The 18,978-nt window shown below is 41.6% G+C and overlaps 1 protein-coding gene across 2 annotated transcripts in view; it reads right to left on the bottom strand.

Moving 5' to 3' along the window:
- THADA (THADA armadillo repeat containing) overlaps positions 1–18,978 on the bottom strand; it is a 264,934-nt gene that overhangs the window by 116,069 nt on the left and 129,887 nt on the right. For both annotated transcript variants that reach the window (XM_080914535.1, XM_080914534.1), the window contains exon 28: positions 4,080–4,248. In XM_080914535.1, the coding sequence (XP_080770661.1) occupies positions 4,080–4,248 (169 nt within the window). The remainder of the gene's footprint in view (positions 1–4,079; positions 4,249–18,978) is intronic.

Below are 18,978 nucleotides of genomic sequence, written 5' to 3' on the forward strand. Positions count from 1 at the left end.
AAATGGTTTTTCACTTTCCAACAAGCTACATCAACTTATGAAACAGCTTTCTTTCAACTTTTACATTTTATATTATACCATCAGAAACTTGCCCAAAAGACATGGTAGATGAACACAAACCCCCAATTCAAACTCTTCCCTCAGATGCTATACACTTCTTTATGAAACATCAAGATGTTAGATAAACACACAAGGATCAGAACAAAGTTTTCCTCAGGCTTGTTAGCCAAACTTGGTCTCAACAAGAACTTTCTGAATGCCACTGCAACCCCTTAGGAGTGGTAGTGACCCTGCTACTAACAGTAAGTTCCCGACAATAAAAACAGACGGTTAATTCTCCTTCAGAGATGGGCGGTCCTGCTGGTGCTGCTCTCGGTGAGGTGGTCCATGGCTCTGCTGGCCGGAAGTCACTGAGACTTCCTGTGGCTACCTTGGGTTTTTCAGAACCTGCTGTATAATCTTGCCTTCCCAGTGTGCACCACTCCCATCTACCTCAGCACTGCCATTGCGAGCCTCTGGCTTTGAACTATTAGGAAAGGAACTCACAGGTTCTTGTTTTGCACACCCTATAGTTTGAGTCTTTCCCAGACCCCGAAACTCCGGGATCAGCACATTTTTGTCTTTAAGGTATACAGAAGAAATACTCTGAGGTTTGATATGTTTATGTTAACATCTTCAAAGAAGTCAATGTATAATTCAAGAAAAATTCTGTGAAAGAATTTGTTTTCTGATTACAAAATGATTTCCTGCTCTTGAAGAACTAACAGTTTTGTATTTACTTAGCTGGCTCTGAAAGTCCCATAGAGAGTATCGCTCCTCTCAGGTCCTTAACATCTCTTTTCCAAGTGCAAGTGTTTGCTGGTTTCAAAGGTAGCTCTATGTGTAGAAGAATCTACAAGACCCCTCCCTGACTTAATTAAGCCTATAGGCACTCACTGATAACACGGCAGACAGACCTAAGGACCCAAGCACCTTTGACTCTTTCTCCACCTTAGTAAGTACAGGTCTGTTACACCACACAGTGAACAGTCAGCACCCACACTGTGACTCCCTCCCCCAATAAGCCTTTCTTCCACTTGGGGCAGACTGGTGCAACAGCCGGGGCCTGCCACGGAGGGGGCATCTAACTGAAGGGGCCCATTAGCACAAGTAAAGAAAGAACGGGGAGGAGTGGTTCCACTGACACTGCTTCTGAGAGAACTGTACCAGCATGACTGTAACCTTTTGTGCTTTGGCATCCTATCTCCTACAGTGTTCACTTTAAAGATTCCGTTTGCCAGTTTCCTTGTCACTAGTTTCCTTGTCCTTTGTCTGTTTCCTTTGAAACAGCAGCAGAGTTCATGTGGTAGTCTCTGTGACTTTCACCAGTGTATCTCTCTCTCTCTCTCTCTCTCTTTATAAAGATTTATTTATTTGTTATATATAAGTACACTGTAGCTGTCTTCAGACACACCAGAAGACGGCGCTGGATCCCATTACAGATGGGTGTGAGCCACCATGTGGTTGTTGGGATTTGAACTCAGGACCTTGGGAAGAGCAGTCAGTACTCTTAACCGCTGAGCCATCTCTCCAGCCCTCACCAGTATATCTCAACCAGGGCCAGAAGGTACAGATGGTGGTGGTACCACCTATCACCCTGATCTTCAGAAACTTGCAAAATAGGCGTGGCTCTGTGACCCAGTAAGTGTGGTGATAGAGGGCTGGGCTTTGATGAGTACACAAACCTCATATTACATGATGTAGAATAAAGTGTTCCCAATCAGAAATGATCAAGCATGGGAAAAGTTGAGAAGGCAGTTTTAGTATTTTTAAAGGTGTTGCCTATTGGGAGCACAGTCGGAAACATTTATCAATATTGTTTTAGAACTCCTTATGTTGTTATCAGGCAACAAAACATGCTATGAGATTGTTTTTGTTACAAAACAGGAAGAAAGAAGAAAGAAAGAAAGAAAAGAAAAGAAAGAAAGAAAGAAAGAAAGAAAGAAAGAAAGAAAAAAGAGAAAGAAAGAAACCAACTAACCTAACTTGTTGGACTAAACCAATAATGACTTTTAGGCCTTTATACCTGCTTCCAAGGCTACGATAACCTGTGCTTCTCTTTAGCATAGGAATGAAGAGAGGACCCAAATGGTGTAAGTGCTTAAGGCTTTATAAGAAGAACCACATGAGACTGGAGAGATGTTTCTGTAGGTAAAACACTCCCCACACACGTGAGGAGCTGATCTGAATACCAGTCCAAAGGTAGAAATCTAGAGGTAGAATGTGAGGCAAAGAATCCCTGTGAGCTTGCAGGCCAGCACCCTGGTGTACAGAGCAGAGATCCTCTCAAACAAGGAAGAAGATGAGAACGAACTTCTGGGGCTGTCCTCTGATGGCCACCTGTGTGCCTTGGAATACATCCCTGTGCTCAAACACTTCTCCCCTCCCAACAAAAACCTGTAATGCACACAACACAGGGCAGATGATCTGAGGTCCACTCTGACTTGAGACCCCAGCATATGTGTGTAATCTTTCAGGAGGCCCACAGGATCAAGCTACTTTAAAATGACACTAAGATGCGTTTCTTTCACTTTTCCTTTATTATGTGCAGGTGAGCTTACTGGGTTTACAAGGATTGTGAGAATATCTTCTTCCCTGGTGATAAAAGAAGTACATGCTTTGGGTTCTTATGTCTTGATATTATCTCATTTTTCTAAGTAAATACTGAAAGGTAAAACCTGCTTGGGACCCTCATTAACTTCAAGTGTGTAAAGTGCTGAGAACCACTGAGGCAGACTTTCAGTGTGACCCAGAAGTTACGTTCCCAGGCATGCTGCCTTCCCCTCCACCTTACTCTACGATGTTCTTTCTGCCTAAGAGACTCCTTCCCTATGTCTGATTACTACCTGCTCTGTGATGCTTGCCTTGATTTCCCCACCTTAACCTGGATGGCCCTGCCATGTCTCATCACCTAGCGAGCTCCCCTGGGACTGCCTACTTTCTGTTCCTGACATCATCCAGACCAGGAATAACGTAATGTTCTGACTACAACACAACAGTGTACAGTAGGCATTCAGTAAACCTTTAACAAATATAAACATCCAAGCCATGAAGACAGAACCACAGACCTACTTACATGTCATCTATGGGAATACATTTGCATCACAGGGCGGAGTGCATATCTTATGCAGAACCAGGCAGTTCATCTCTGGAATTGACACCATGAACCATTTCATACAGTCCTCCATGTTAGTAGTGTAGACTTCAGGTTTACAGTATGTAAATATCATTCAAGGCCAACTCTCATTCTGCTTATAATCTAGCAGCATGACATAAGCTTAAATCATGTCCCTACTCATCCAAGAGGAACATCCACTATAGCCATGTAAACAGCAGACCTTACTAATACAAACCATTGCCAGGTTAAGACTGTTAATAGGACAGTTCCAATTAGTTCTCATTCATGTGTTGTACTTAAGTAAAAAGAACAATACAATTCTATACTTATTTAAAACAAAAGCCAGCGAGATGGCTTGGTTCTCCATTGTGTTGATGAATGCTGTGACCAAAGCAATGGCTGGAAGAGCTTATGTGAGCTAACGGCTCCCGAGAGCTAAGAGTCCTCGATAGCAAAACGAAGGCATCAGAAGACAGGAACAGGAAGCTGACAGTTTATATCTTGAGCCACAAGCAGGAAGCAGAGAGGATAAACTGGAAATGGTATGAGTCAACCTTCCCAAACAGTGTCGCCAACTGAGGACCAGGCATTCTAATACCCAAGACTCTGGGTGATATTTCTCATTCAAACCGTCACAATGTTGAGTAAGGAATGGCAAGAACATTCTATAAATACTTGATGAAAAAGCATGTTGCAAAATTTAATGCATAGGATAATCTGCCAAGTCAGTGTATACTGGTTCATACTTGAGGTGCATGAAGTCATATTTGAGAGGTATCTGGTCGTTAAGAAGTAGAAATAAATAAGTTATACAGATAAACTTAAAAGCCTATGTTATCATGTCTTCACATGCTAAGAATACATAAGAACCAAAATTTCATCTTGTGATGTGCTGTGGAAGTCACAGAGTCACTGTACTTACTTGCAGAAGTGTCCCATGAATATGGTTTTGTCGGAAACACTGCTCAGTGCTGTTGGGGAGTGAGTCCAGCAGAGCATGAAGGGTACTTGGTATTTGGTCTATCATAATAAAGGGGACCAGTGCACGAGCTGCCATTTCACGTGAGCGGTAAATAGGAGAGTGACCACACCTAGGTAGAAATAAAGACATATCATTCAATGCTTGTTTCCACACCTGTATCATTGTACACGTTTATTTACAGGATCAGTAACTCATTTGAAATGATTGTTTATATAGTTCCTTATTCAAGTGATGTTTTTCTTTGTATTTATATCAATTTTATAGTTTACATTGTTTTTGGTGAAAATAACACTAGAATATATAATTCTATCACAGGGAAAAAAAGGTAACAGGTGATAGCAAAAATGGCCTGCTCCTGAATGAACAAATATTAACTGGACACCTACGAAGAGCAGGAAGTGCTGTGTTTAGTGCCATGAATAGCAAGACTATCTCTGAGCAGCCTGTATGCTGGTTGGAAAGACGAGACACATATTTGAAACAAGGAGCAAATCCAAGGCAATCTGTGATCAGAGAAATAATTATGTTTATTTTTACAAACACACACACACACACACTGCCATTTTTTTTGTATGAACAGAATGGCTTAAAAATTCATCATGTGTGTATTGGGACCCAGGGTGACAAGGAGAGAAAGAGCAGAAGCTGAGTAGAAACCACAGTCAGCCTATCTGTACATGATACAAACTGCACACACAGGAAAGACAGTCAAGGCCTCAGCAGGTGCCTGTGAATTTCTTTCCAGCCTCTGGGATGTGCTTTGACCCTGAGGGCCTTGGGAAACATCTTTCTCTCCATCTGAATTTTAACTGGGCACAAGCTCTTTTGTCAACCTTGCCGTAGCACCTCTGGTCAGAGCCTTTTGCTTTCACCCGTGTGCAGTTATTACAAGTCCACAGTCCTTGGTGTCATCACACAGGAAACATCTCATTTACCCTTCCTTCCCACAGCAACCCTGCCCCTACCTAGCCTACTACAGTAAACGACATTGAGGACAGACACTTGAGAGCATACAGGACAGGAGTTAAGAGCATGTTCTGGAAACTAGCATACTTCAGTGTAGATTCATGTACTCTCACTAATGTGGGTCTTAGGGAAAGCCAACACAGTTTCTAAGATTTACTTACCTTTTGAGGCTACCGTGAGCTTAAATGCGGTAATGAATGGATAGCACAGTGCCCACCAAGTGAGTGGTAACCAGGTATTACTATCTGATAGGTAGGATCACTTGAAAACTTAAAGCTGATGTGAACAAGTCTACTCTGTTTTCCTCTAGTCTTCTCTGTGTCAAAACAGGAAACAGAGCCTCGCCTGTACCAAACATATTTCATGTGCTCACAGAGCCCCACCCTTCACTCTCCATCCAAATACGCTGCAAAGCAGAGAAGATGCTTCAGTCTCTCTGGGCCCCCCAAATGATCTCACACCTTTATTCTGCAGGCCTAGAGTGCAAACATATGTTCTGCTCCCCCCACTGCCATTATACCAAAGATGTTTTCCACTGAATGCTGTCCCAAATCTTGCCTTCAGAAAAAGAATCTGGGTGGGCATGTGTGTATGTATAGAAGAGAGAAATATTTAAAGAAAGTTTGTATTCAAATAAATTTAAAATTCTATAATTTGTGAATGTCATCTTCACATTCCCAAAGCGTTCAGTGGTGGTCCAGGTTAACAGGTCTCTCTAGAACCCTAAACCTGTTCCTGATTCACTACTGCCAACTGCACTGGCCTTTTCCTGCCCGCTCATAGTGGTAGCCAGGACTTAACAATTGCACTTACACCCTCAACTCAGTCCATCATGCTTTCTCCATTTAATATATCAAATATAAAAAGATCAGGACTTTGAGTTTTGGAGTTAAAAAAAAAATCCTTCCTTTGGATTAATGAGAGAGGGTTAAGAATAGTAGATACTTGCTAAGCTAAAAACTGCACATTGTCAGGTCTGATGAACAAAAAATATCATGTATCTACAGGGAAGTGGGCAATTCTATGTAAATGAACTGTGATTGACATATCAAAACCTTATGAGTAAATAATAAGCCACAATAGAACTTAGAGAACTACAATGTGACCACTTGGGATAAGGCCAATGCCGGCCCAAGCCTGGGCCTTAGAAGATGCATAATTCTGTAGTTACCTGCTCTCTGCTGCTCAGTTACCAGGCCTAACCCAGCTGCTAATTTTTAAATTGAAGTGGCAGCTGCACATCCATTTGGCAGCACCCAGCCACATCATGTGGCAGAGGTAACAGTGGCTGCTTCATCTTTACCATTCTTGTAAGTGCTGGGCAATGACACAGGCAAGTTCCCCCAAAAGAAGGATGGAAGGGCAGGGTGGAGTATTTAGGTCTGAAAAGCTCTTAGAACAATGCACTTTCATTATTCAGAATTACAATTACTTCTTCAGTAACAAGAGGAGGCATGGCTTTTAAATGCTAATTCCCAGTTCTCTGCTCTTACAAAGATAGAGACAAAATATAATCTTCATATTTCATCTAAAATTTCATTTAAATCATTCATCATTTTTTTGCCAATAATGAATAACATTTGAAACTAATGTTCTGAAATTCCAATCAAGTGTTTTAGACAGCTGGGAAGATTTTCTCTGTATACTGAAATACAGTTTCCCTTAGTAATAACTCTTTCCCAACTTGAGAAAAATGCTTTACAAGAATGTCCACACAAAGACACTGGACACTTCAGACCTAGAGATTTAAGGAAAATAATTTCAGTCTTACCCAAAATAAAAATGAAGTGCTCTAAATATCTAAAGACGTAACAACGGACTGTCTTCCTGCCATTCCATCTGGGAGTTCAGCTCTGAACTGGACAGTGAGCTGCAGCTTGCTCTGGCGTCTCCCTACAACAACTGGAAAAGCATTCTCAGCTCTACCTTGGAGACTCACAGGCTGGAACGAGCTCTGCAGAGGAGCTGAGGATGCAGGTTCTGCAGACTGAGTCAGCAAGCTTCACAGTCCTCTTAGAGGCAGAGCTTTTCCTGACTGCCCTGCTGTCTACAGGGACAAGAAAACGGCGCACCCTCAGGTTCTTTGGTGGTTCTGCACATGTGCTTATTATAGGGAATGACTTTCCAGGTCATAGAGGACTTTGGGACGAGGAACAGCCAGAGGGCCGACTGGGAGGGTGATAATGACTGAATTGTAAAAAAAAAAAAAAGATTAAAAAAATACTGGTCCAAACTCAATAAAAATAAATGCAATCCCCTCCTCTGAAATTCCCAGCCACCAGATATGGGTGCTGAGAATCAAACCCCAGTCCTCTAAAAGATCAATACTCCCAACCACTGGACCATTTCTCTAGACCCCAGGAATACATTTTTGATAATTGTGGGTAAGTTTTACAACATTTCAATACACATTTCTTGCTTTTAAAAACAAATACCTTATTCAGTTGTATTTGTTTTATGTTTATTTTATACTATAGAAAAGATGTTAGAGCAGATTTGAGTAATCTTACAGAAGTCAAAGTGAGTGATAAAGCAGTAGAGATAACTCTCAATGTCAAGAGAGAACTAGACAGAAACTGCTAATGAGTGATGGTCCTACAAGTTTTGCAAAGGAATGGATAACCTTAGAAGTAAGGAACAAGCAGAGCTTGCCTTTGAGAGTTTATGGTGACCAGCTGATTGCAGTCATGGGTGCTGAGCCACAACCACATGAGAAGTTGCTAAAAAAAAAACTCAACATGACCCTTCCAATGTTTGTCTGGCATTTGAAGCACATTAGAAAGGTGAGCTCTCAGTAAATGAATACCCCCCATAATGTTCTTATTTTGTGCACAACAGTGAATGGGTGATGAAAATGGACTGAATATGATAACTAGTGTCACTGAGCCTGGTAATCCAGCTCTGGTTGAATCACAAACCTGCTCCAAACACTTCTCCAAATAAGCATGCACAGAGACTCTCATGGTCACCAAGGTCTGTTTCCAGGCTGACCAACCACAGCATTTAGCATTCCAGTGAAACTCTTACATCTGAGAAGTATGTCAGCTAGCAGAGGAGATGTTCCAGAAACGGCAACTAAGGGCCCGATTCTTCTCCAACAGCCCTGACCAGATGTCACAACCAGTGCTTTAAAGAAAAAATAAATTGGCAAAACTGGCAAAAGAAGTTTTGCCTCATCTGCCATAGTCATCTGACTTCTTGCCAACCAACTACCACTTCTTCCAGGATCTTTACAGGATCTTCCAGAATCTTTCTGTACTTCCACAGCCAGCAGGATGCAGAAAGTGCTCTCTAAGAGTTCATCAAGTCCTGAAGCCAAATGGTACAGGATAAACACACTCTTATTGGCAAATTTGCATTGATCATAATAGTTCCTATTTTGATTAATCAGTTTAATTATGACTTAAAACTCAGTCTAAAACTAAAACTCCTTTTGCACCAAACTAATAAAATTAACCTCTGTATGGAGCATTCCACAGGACAGCTTCAATGCTTTTAAATGTAAACAGCTTGAGTAATTTCCCTTATGACAAGAATTTGTTATGTTTCTGAAAGATTCCAACGCTCTTGATTTATTTCATTGCTTAATCTCATAAGAATATTGATGCTGATAATAAAAATTTTATGCTTAGACCTAACATCACTCAACTTTACTATAGTCAGAGCCAGTTCTCTTGGGCTTGGGCCTCTGTCAGACTTGAAAACAAATGACCAGTGTTTGCTACAGAGAAAAGCCCTTCATTAACTATTGGAACCCTGTCATTAAAGCAATCCTCACTCCTTCCAAGGCCACAACAACCCCACGACCTCTAAATCATCTGGATTCTCTAAAATCTGGTTAATTATTTTGCCTTACAGAGAGCTAAATGAATCTGCCTTACAATACCAACTAAACGCTACTGCTGAAGGGAAGTGTAGCTTTTCTTTTAATGATCATTGCCCTACAGAGATTGCAGTTTGTTTCTGCTAAAGCTAATTAATGCCCCCAAATAACCTTCCTTTTATTTCCTAGCAACGATTCAAACTAAAAATCATGAAAAACGAATCTTTAAAAAAAACAAAAGCACATGGCAATGCCTGAAATTTCCAGAAGGCTGCATATTTTGGCCTAGAGAAATGGTGCAACACAGGAAAGGGACTGAGATGTTAGTTACAAACTCATCTGCAAGAACATTAATTCCAAAGATGAAACAGAACCCATTACACATGAGCATGACCTGGCAGTAATAAAGGGTATACTCATGTTACGAGTATACAATCTCAATTGTGGTTCAGAAGCGTGCTACATCCTTGTATCACTAAAGTGCTCTACTATTAAATTGGGCTACTAATTATCAGGAGATCTTATTACCCACAAGTCCTTCCTTTATGTGACCTTAGCTTTAATACATTAATTTTATGGAGATTGCATTTTTAGGTGAAGGAACAATTTCATGTCAATGAAAAATACTAGTCATAACGTCTAAAATAGTCAGGTATCTTAGACTATACAGCATTTTAAAAAAAAATCACTGCTAATTCTCACCACTAGTTTTAATAAAAACTCTTTTATAGTCTAAGAGAAAGTAGTACTAAATAAGTCTACAGAAGACATGCAAATGCATGTCAATGTCCCTCTTTATTTTTACTCCAGTTACTCAATTCATAAAAGCGGCTTTAATACAGGATCATTTATTTACTCATTTCCTTTTTCTCTATCAAAAATAAAAAAAAATAGTATAGAATGCCTGAGTCATTCTTCAATTCTGCCAAGGACATAACCTTTAACCCCAGATTAAAAATAAAGTAGTAAGTATGAAACCCAACACTGCTTGGCTTTGGTACAGAAGCCTAATAAATGTAGCATTTCAAAAGAAATCAAACAAGCTGGACCACATCCACTCACTTGCATGATTCGTCAATATATTTGCTGGTAGGATTTGGTGTCACTAGTTTACAATCTGAATCACCAGTTTGTACAAGGCACAGAAATACTCTCTCCTCACTCCCTCATAGACTTTAAGCACTTCATTTATTTTCCCAATAGTTATCATGACAAAACCATTAGTTAAAGAGGAAGCAAAGGGATCTACTTTTTTTTTTTCTTTTTTAAAGAAGTCTCTGTGTTTTCTAGGCTCTTCTTAGAAAAATACTAACTTTAAATATGGGAAAGATATTGCTAGAATCCCAGTGACTATTTTGTTACCTTCAAATGATGACAGGGATCAGGGAGGAGAGTAAAAGGTATGTGCATAGAGATACAAGAGCTGTCTTGTACAGTCTAAAAGACAAGGGCTCCACCAGGCATGGTGGCTATAGGCCAGCCAAGGCTACCGACTCAAAGTAAGACCCCGACTCAAAGAGAAAAAAAGTTTTCAAGGTTAAAAAGAGCAAGTGTCTCACTATTTAGAATGAGCATATTCCTCCACCCCTTCCTGCCTTCCTAAAATTCATTACTGTAGTTTTATCACCAGATACCATGTTTATAAGGGTTGAGGTTTTTCTGGTCTGACAAATATGACACTTTAGTCCTCAGAAGCTATGACAGGAGCACCCCTGGGAGGGGGTGTGAATCAGTTTGCAGTTGTCTTATTAACAAAGGAAAGCTATGCTCTGGGCAGAACCTTGCAAGACAACATAAGATCAGTTTCAAATTTTCTTTATCAATAGTAAGGAAATGTGTTTGGTGACTTAACAGTTGCCAGGTCCCATAGATGGTGGCAAGTCATTGCACTCTTCCCTAATCATTGATGGACACTACTCATCCAACTGTGAGAACAGAGCGCTTTCTCCATTGGTTTATCTGTAGGATAGTCACTATGATGGTTTAAATAATCCTTGTAAAGATACAATAGTCTCTTCCAACCCCAAACTTCTTAATACACCCAAGGCAGAGGTTCACAACCTGCGGGTCACAACCCCTTTGGCAAACCTCTATCTTCAAAAATATCTACATTATGATTCATAATGGTACCAAAAATATAGTTATGAAAATAATTTTATGTTCTGGGGTAGTCACCACAACAAGGGGAAGTATATTAAAGAGCTGAATAAAGCATTAGGAAGGTTGTGAATCACTGATCCAATGTGATAGGAGCAAAATGTTCTCTTCACGACTTGGGTTTCTTTAAGTATTAAATATCCATAGTTCTAGAGTTCTTAAAAGGTTAAATAATTTCATACATGCAACAGTCATCATATTCATATTAAGGTGACCACACAGCCCTATTACATTATATTTCCTAGTATGACAAAGTACTAAAACTCTCCAGAAGCAGACACTTAAGGTGAAATACCCCAAATAAACACTCATCAGTACAGCCATCTCATTATGTAGCCCTACATAGCCTGGCATCAAACTCAAAGATCCATCTGCCTTTAACTCTCAAGTGCTCAGACATAAGGAAGATGTCCCCACACCCAACCCAGCCATTTTTAAATGTGTAGATCGATGCTGTCAAAAAGACTTGCCAGGTAGTTTCATTTTTGATTTAACTGGCCTCTGGCCTCAATGTCTAAATATCCTACTTGATATTCACAGCTTCAGATAGAAGCTATTTCCAGGCAACTTCCTGACTAAATCTTCCTACCAAAGCACACAAGTCTGTCCCTTGAGGTGGGGAACTAACTGTTCAAACCAAGCATTTGTCCCTTTCTTTCCAGATGGAAGATAGAGACCTTGATCTTCTCTTCCTTGCCACTAAGACTTTCTGAAATGAAGGAACCCACTATTCCCTGACCTTTGGGAGCTTTACAAACTTTAGACTGCACAGACAAGAAACTGTCCAAGAAAAACATGCCCCAAATGAACAGGATATAAACAGAGCTGTAAGGAGGTAATTAACGGCAGGGACTTGCCTCCTCACTTGCATCTCTGATAACAATCTAGCATTTTATCAGCAATGTCTTTTATCTACAAGGACTCAGTGTGTTCTGCAGCTTGGAACTATGTGGGGAGGACAAAGACAAGCTTTCATCTAGAAAAGGAAACAGAACTACTTCTCTGAATGGCAAGGAAGAGTCAAAGCTGTAAAAGGCTCTAGTGATTTCTCTGACAGAAGAGAGGTAAATGAAAAATAGATGTTACTCAAATCATGGGAGCCAAGTCTGGTGGGAAAAGGCATGGCGGTCCTCTACTCGACCATATGCATCCCCACGCTGCATCTCTGCCAAAGCCTCCTGTCTTCCTGTTAAACCAAAGACACAAACCAGCTCACAGTTAATGACTTAAGAGTCTGCCTCTCGCTGTTCTAGAAGGGATCATAACTACATACTAAATAAATAAACGTATGTCTGGGAACCCCTCAAGGCTCAGCTCAAGATAAAGGTGGCATCTAAGTATCAGGTGGACAGTGGGCACTGTTTAAGAGCATGACTTCCATAGATTTCCACTACCCTCAGAGTGAGCTGGTTCTTGCTAGGGTCTGCAGAAGCTCAGTAACACTTCAGATAGAGTCACTCCTAAGAGAAATGGGGTGGTTACAAGAATAGTAGCTAGTAGCAGAGAGTTCTCTTACTGCTTTCCAAACTCAGTTCACTCCATGGATTGGTTGTGTGTGTGTGGGGGTGGGGGGGACTCTTACTTAGAACTCAGGAATATTTATCTAAGGTTGAGTCAGGGTAGCCATCCATTCTAGAATGCACAGCCTGGTGCTTCCAAACCAGGGCACAATTGCCCAACAGCACTAGCTACCTTTGTCAGGCTGTTGTGCCATCCCATGGAGTTCTCTGGGTTCATATCCAGTGCCTTGTGACATCAATGTTTTAGAAAAGGAAGGCATAAAAGAGCTGTTCCATAGGCTGGTTTACAATGCAGAACTCTATCAAGCTGTGATATTCTAAAGCTACTACGTTAGGGACATGCTCAACCAGACAGCAGGGTACAAATGCCATCCCCCTCCTCTCAGGGTCTATGTAACCCTACTATTCTGAAACTCACTATGTAGCCTAGCTGGCTTTATATATCGGAAAAGCATCACCACACCCAGGAGAAGTCCAATTCTTTAAAAAGTTTCTCTTAATTAATATGGGTTATAATTAGTATCAAATTAGATTTTGCATGTTTATTATTTTGTCCACATTCAAATGAAGCTATACCTTATAGGGAAAAAAATGAATGAACAGTCCAGTAAGAAACAAGCCAATAACATTCATTTATCACCAACAAGAAAAGCTCAAGGGACTCTCTTAGTGCTTTGAAAATATTTCCTACCTTCTATTTGTAAATTATATTTTTGTCTATGTGACACATCTTTCACAGTAACAACTCAGCTTTTTCTTGGCTATTTGAATATATTCCCATGGTCTGTACCAGAGCAGATGGCCTTTTCCAGTAAAGCTGCAGTGATCAAAATTGAGTAGGCTTGCTTACGTGGCAGTGCCTTCTAGACACAATACCTCTTATTGATGCTGTGAATGTTGTGGGAATGAACATGGGGTGCCCCCCTACCCCTGGGGCACCAAACTATGGTTCTGTGATTACTCAGATTAGACTGAATTTAGCCAGTGAAAGACAGAGGTGGGACTCAGTAGAGACATAGACTGACCAGAAGGGGTTCTAACCCATCTCACAGCTTCATATCCACCAGCAGCTCCTGTTAGATGCACTGTGGAGCAATGCAACCCATTTACACACCTTATTCATCCACACGGGCCTTTTCCTGAGCAGGTTCAGGACTGTCAGGTAAGAAGGTATAGGCAACTAAAACAATGGGATGTGCACTGACAACTGTGTGGGTCTGCTCTAAGACAGGAAAGCTGAACAGAGCTGCATGGAGGAGTCCCCAGGCTTTCCTTTACTCTCAGAAACCCAAAATCCAAAACCGTCTAAGTCTTAACAGTGGGAACTCAGGATAACACAAACTTTTTGAGCGCACGTGTAAGCAGCAGCCCACAAGTAATCTCCTCAGGACGATATGCACCTCAGCTCAGGCCACAATTGCTCTTCACCGAAATGTCCTACAACAAGGACACTTTCTTTTGTAAGAAAGTCTCAGTATTTCTCAAGAATCTCAGGACTTCAGCAGAGCCAATTTTATTTAGCAACCTGCCCCACGCAGATGGGCTTAACTGCATTTTTTCTTCCCTTAGTGCTGCTTTCAGATTAGGAAATGCGAGCATTGCCAATGCCGTGCCCAGAGGAGAAACACCCCCAAAAAAGCAGGCCCAACACCTGGGAGATAAAACTGGAGGTTACCTGCCTGTCATGCTCCAGAGACAGTGCATCAGAAATAGGTGGGTGGGAGAGTGTGTTGTTGGGTGAAGAACTAGGAAACCCAAGGCAAATGTGCTCTGGAGCCAGGCCCTGGACTCAAATCCAAGTCTAGCTCACACTATCATATGGCCTAGGGCGGATCTCCACGCCGCTCCTTACGGTGATGGTAACAGCAACAACAAACTCACACTGTTGTCTTGATGATTAAATAGGTTAATATGTAGAAGGTTCTAGAATAGTGCCTTCTCTACCATAGAGCTAAGTATCATTTATCACTAATTAGGATGGGAAAATCTGAACAAAAAGAGACAGAAACATCATAGCCCAGGATTCCTCAGCCGACAAAAGCCCTGTTCAATTCTCCATCCTATTTTGGTGCCTCAGTGGTCTCTGAACATTTCTGTTGAGTGAACAAATAAACAAACTAGTACCTGACTCTTAAATAGTCACAAACTGAGCATGCATTAGACTTATTCTCTCCAGGGCCGGCCATAAAGCGCTGCTACTTGTACTACAAACTAGTATTGATACGTAATGAAAAGAGCAAATCATTTCTAACTTACTACTTGGCTTTCAGAGGCAATGCTCCTGTTAGTGAGCAAGTGTGAACACAGTCAGATCCCTGACACTACACTCGATCCTAAGGGAGGGCTGCTCTGTAGGCTGAGACAACTCCAAGTCCTGCCCTCTGGAGTCTATGGCACAGGCAGAGAGTGACGACTGCTCTAAGAGAGTCTCTGATGAAAGAATCAGAGATCAAGACTGAATCCTTAGTGTAGGCAAGTGGCAAGCCCAGGGAGTGTAAGGGAATGCATGGAAAGGCTGAGGGCAGGGGCAAGAAGTGGAGAATGTTTGAAGAGCAGCAGAGAGGGAGAGTGGGGAGGAATGGGAAGAGGGGAGAGAAGCAATGGCTCTAGGAAGACTCTGTGGAAGTTAGAGTTAGCAAGTGCATCAGTTCAAGATAAAATCAGAGACCACTGCAAAGCATTTGGGGGCTTTCGAAACTAGATGTAGTTTCAGTGCCTGTAGTGGGTCAAGGAGTGAATGGGGTAGGGCATGAAGTATGGAACTATGAATACCAAGTTTTCTCCGAATCCTCACAGAACATGAGACAGCTTTGGGCAGGGAGAGTGCCTCTGTGGAGAGGCACCAGTGGTCTCTAATGGCTCTTATAAACACAAGCTGATCAAGTCGGGGTAATTAATGGGTCTCACATGAGCACAGTAGACTTTGCAAGGAGGGAAAAGAGAGATGCCAACATGAATGGAGAAGACAGGGAAGAGTAAGCAAAAGCATGGAAGTCTCAGTGCCTTCGTGCGTGGCCATGACCAGTGCAGCTGCTACAACCAGACTGCTGTGGGTCCTACTTACCCTGAGATCCACTGTCCATGGCTTCAGTGGAAAACCTGTGGCCTGAAAGTACTTGGGAAATTTCAGGAATAAACAACCTATAAGCTTTAATTCATATAGCATTTTGAGTAAAGTGGTTAAATCTCATACTGTCCCGGCAGTCTCCAGCTCTGGCTCAGCTAATCCTCAGCACACATGCTACCCACCTAGGAGCCACATTAGCTGTCTTGCTTATTTTACTGCTCAGAGAAACAGTGGTTGGGTTCAAGTCACATGTTACCAAATAATACCCCAAAGACAATAGTAGTGATAAGGCTGGTAATTCAGACCTGCCAAGGAACAATTACAACACAGCAAGCTGCAGCGAAAAGGTGAAAACTATCTAGTAGAAAAAGAGGAAAACTCGGTGGCAAACCTAACATTCACAATAAAGACGAGTTTCCTATCCATGCAGCTGTACCAGGGGTGGGGGATTCATGGGGGTTTTAAGGTTGTGCATCAAATACAAAAGCTAAACCTCTGTTGTACATGTCTTCAGTTTTGGGAACAAATACAGTGCAGGGTTCTCAATACTAACTGTTGCTTCATGCAACTACTGGGGATCTAGGAATACATCCCTAAGAAAGATCGAAAACTGCGGTGTAAGGTAAAAGTCAAGGCCCAAAGGCAGAGAGGGACAGAAAGAGGGAAAGACAAAGGGAGGGGCAGGGGCAGACACAGAAACAGAGACGGGGTGGGGGTGGGGTAGGGGATATGGTTGGGGTGGTGAGCAGGCTACAGTGTCATTTTCCAGATCTCTTTACTGTGCTTTATTAGATTCTTACATGCTGCTCTGTTCCCAGCTTATACTTTCTGCCTGAAAAAAAAAAAAAAAATACAATTTGATGTCAAAATGGTCCTAGTACATATAGAAACCAGTGCACATTAACCAGCATGGGCAGGGGCTGTGCAGTCCTTCAAGTTAGCATTAAAAATATCTATTGGCACCTTGGCAATTATTTTTGAGAAAATATTTAGGACCAGAAAAATAAAAGCCTTATATGGAAAAAATTATTAAAGTATTTTAAAATGTGCAATGTTTGTGAATTAAATAAAAAGTGCAGCCTCTGAGGCAAATACTATTCTTTACTAAAGTTTCCAAAGATTTGTAATCCGTCATTTCTCCTGTTAAAAATGCGAACCATTGTCTCTGCATTTCCTGGGTCACTCTTAGTTCAAACAGAAGCAATGTTCCACAGTCACTTGAGTAATAAGCCTAGAGCTACCATAGTTTCATTTATTCTTGCATGAGATCACAAAATAAGGGCCCAAAATGGCAAATTGAATTTGCCTGAAATCTTATTTGTCCAGCTTCTTGGGAAAGCCTGCTAGATTTCTGCACCTCACTAGCCCCAGTACTTAGGGCATGTATCATATAACAACGTGGTTAATGTACACGCAATGGCAGGGTCACAAGCCTGCACCTTATGTCACTGACCTTATAGCAAGCTCTTCAAGGATAAAGACCCCCTTTCCTTCCAGCTCACACAGCTCAGCACACGTTAGATACATAACAAATGTTTAACAAGTACTTGGCTCATCAATCAACTGATTGGATTCTAGCTTTTCAACCAAATGTCACCAACAGGCTATGGATAACGATCACTGAATTTTCACCTATGAATGAGACTGTTTGCAGATCCAATCGCTTGTTCTAACATGACCTGAACTGGCCCGCTGAAGTAACAGATAACACTGAGGAAAAGCTGTCCCTACACGTTCTGTTTTCCTAGCTTGCTTTGTCAATGCATTCCATGAGAGGTGAACTCCTCATTCCTGTTGCTTAAAACATACTTGGAAAAAAAAGTCTTAAAGAGCTCTAGCACCCCAGACTGAGTTGGCCAGACATGCTCTAGGAATTAAGAGAGAAAAATCAATGAATATTAAGGGTGGGGGAGGCATACAAAAGACAAAACATAATTTCATTCCACATGTTCAACTTCAACTACCTCTGGATAGAATCTGCAAACTTCAAAGAGCATAGAACAGCGCTCAATAGAGCTAGATGGCATCACAGGAAGTAGGAGGCCAAGCAGAAGGGTATCAACCCTATTTCATCTTTGCTACAAGGCCTCCATATGAGGCCTAAATTGCTCCCACTAGAGTCTTGGGAGTTAGTTATTTCACATGTACATCTACATATCACAATTAGCTCAGTGAGTTAACCTGACAGAGAGGAGTGGACGCCAGTCTGGTTTAAAAACAAACGGGACAATGAGCTGCTGAAAATGCTCTGAGCAGAGGCAAACCTCTGTACTCTGCCATCTTGTCCAAAGTCAGATATGGCGTCTACAGTTAGTCATACCAGTAACACCAAAGGGAGAGAGTTCTAGACAGACAGGGCAACAGATCCCCTAATAACCCAACTGCCTGCAGATTAGGGTGCCAGGAGTCTTTGTCCCTAAGCCCCTATGAAATTCAGTGGTAAGCAAAGGAGGGCCAGGAAAGGGAAATTCTTCATTTGCAGTTTCAACAAGGCCCAGTGTTTAGGTGTTTCCATGTGCAATGGGCAAGACTTGGGCAATGCCTCTCCCCAGGCATCTCTATTCAAACAAGACCTTTGAAAACTAGGACAACAAACAGTTATTTATTCCAGCCATTTTAAAAAGGCCACTGCTGGCTTTTCAAGACTCAGATGTTCCTTATACTTGTTAGAAAACAAAGGCAACTTAAGCCAACATCTGGAATGGAAGAAATACAGCAACCACAGAAAAAGATAATTAAATCAATAAGGAATGCTTTTCAGACATAACATCACAAAGGCCAAAAGAGTGTTTTCAGAACCATCCAGAACAAAATTACAGAAGTTACTTAGAAGCTAAGTTTAAGTGGACTGATTTCTGGAGGGCATCACTTTGGAGTAGACCACCACAACCATGTGGGCCATGCCAAGATGGCTCCCCAGTTCTCTCCTTAGTAAGACTGAGGAGCATGTAAGGATGTGTACATGGTTGTGAGACATTTACAGGAACACTCACTGTTTTACTCGGCACTCATTTGGGAACTGTGGCTGAGATACTCAGGGTTCTGAAACAAGACATCCCATACAGACACTTTGACAGTTATCCTGCCCAACCTCAGACACATCAGAGAAATCCTTTGGGAAACATGTCCAACACAGGGTCAGTTTTTCTCAAACACTTTCATTGCTGGGCAGCCTTCTATGAGAAAATCTATTCGTGTCTTTGATGGAGAACACTGCCTTTCACAAAACTCTTCTTTGTCTTCAGAGCTGCAATCTCTCCTACGTTCCCACTGGGAGGAAAAATGACAAATTGTGTGCCTTCTGCC

This window comes from Micromys minutus, assembly GCF_963924665.1.
Source record: "Micromys minutus genome assembly, chromosome: 3".
Lineage (NCBI taxonomy): Eukaryota > Metazoa > Chordata > Mammalia > Rodentia > Muridae > Micromys > Micromys minutus.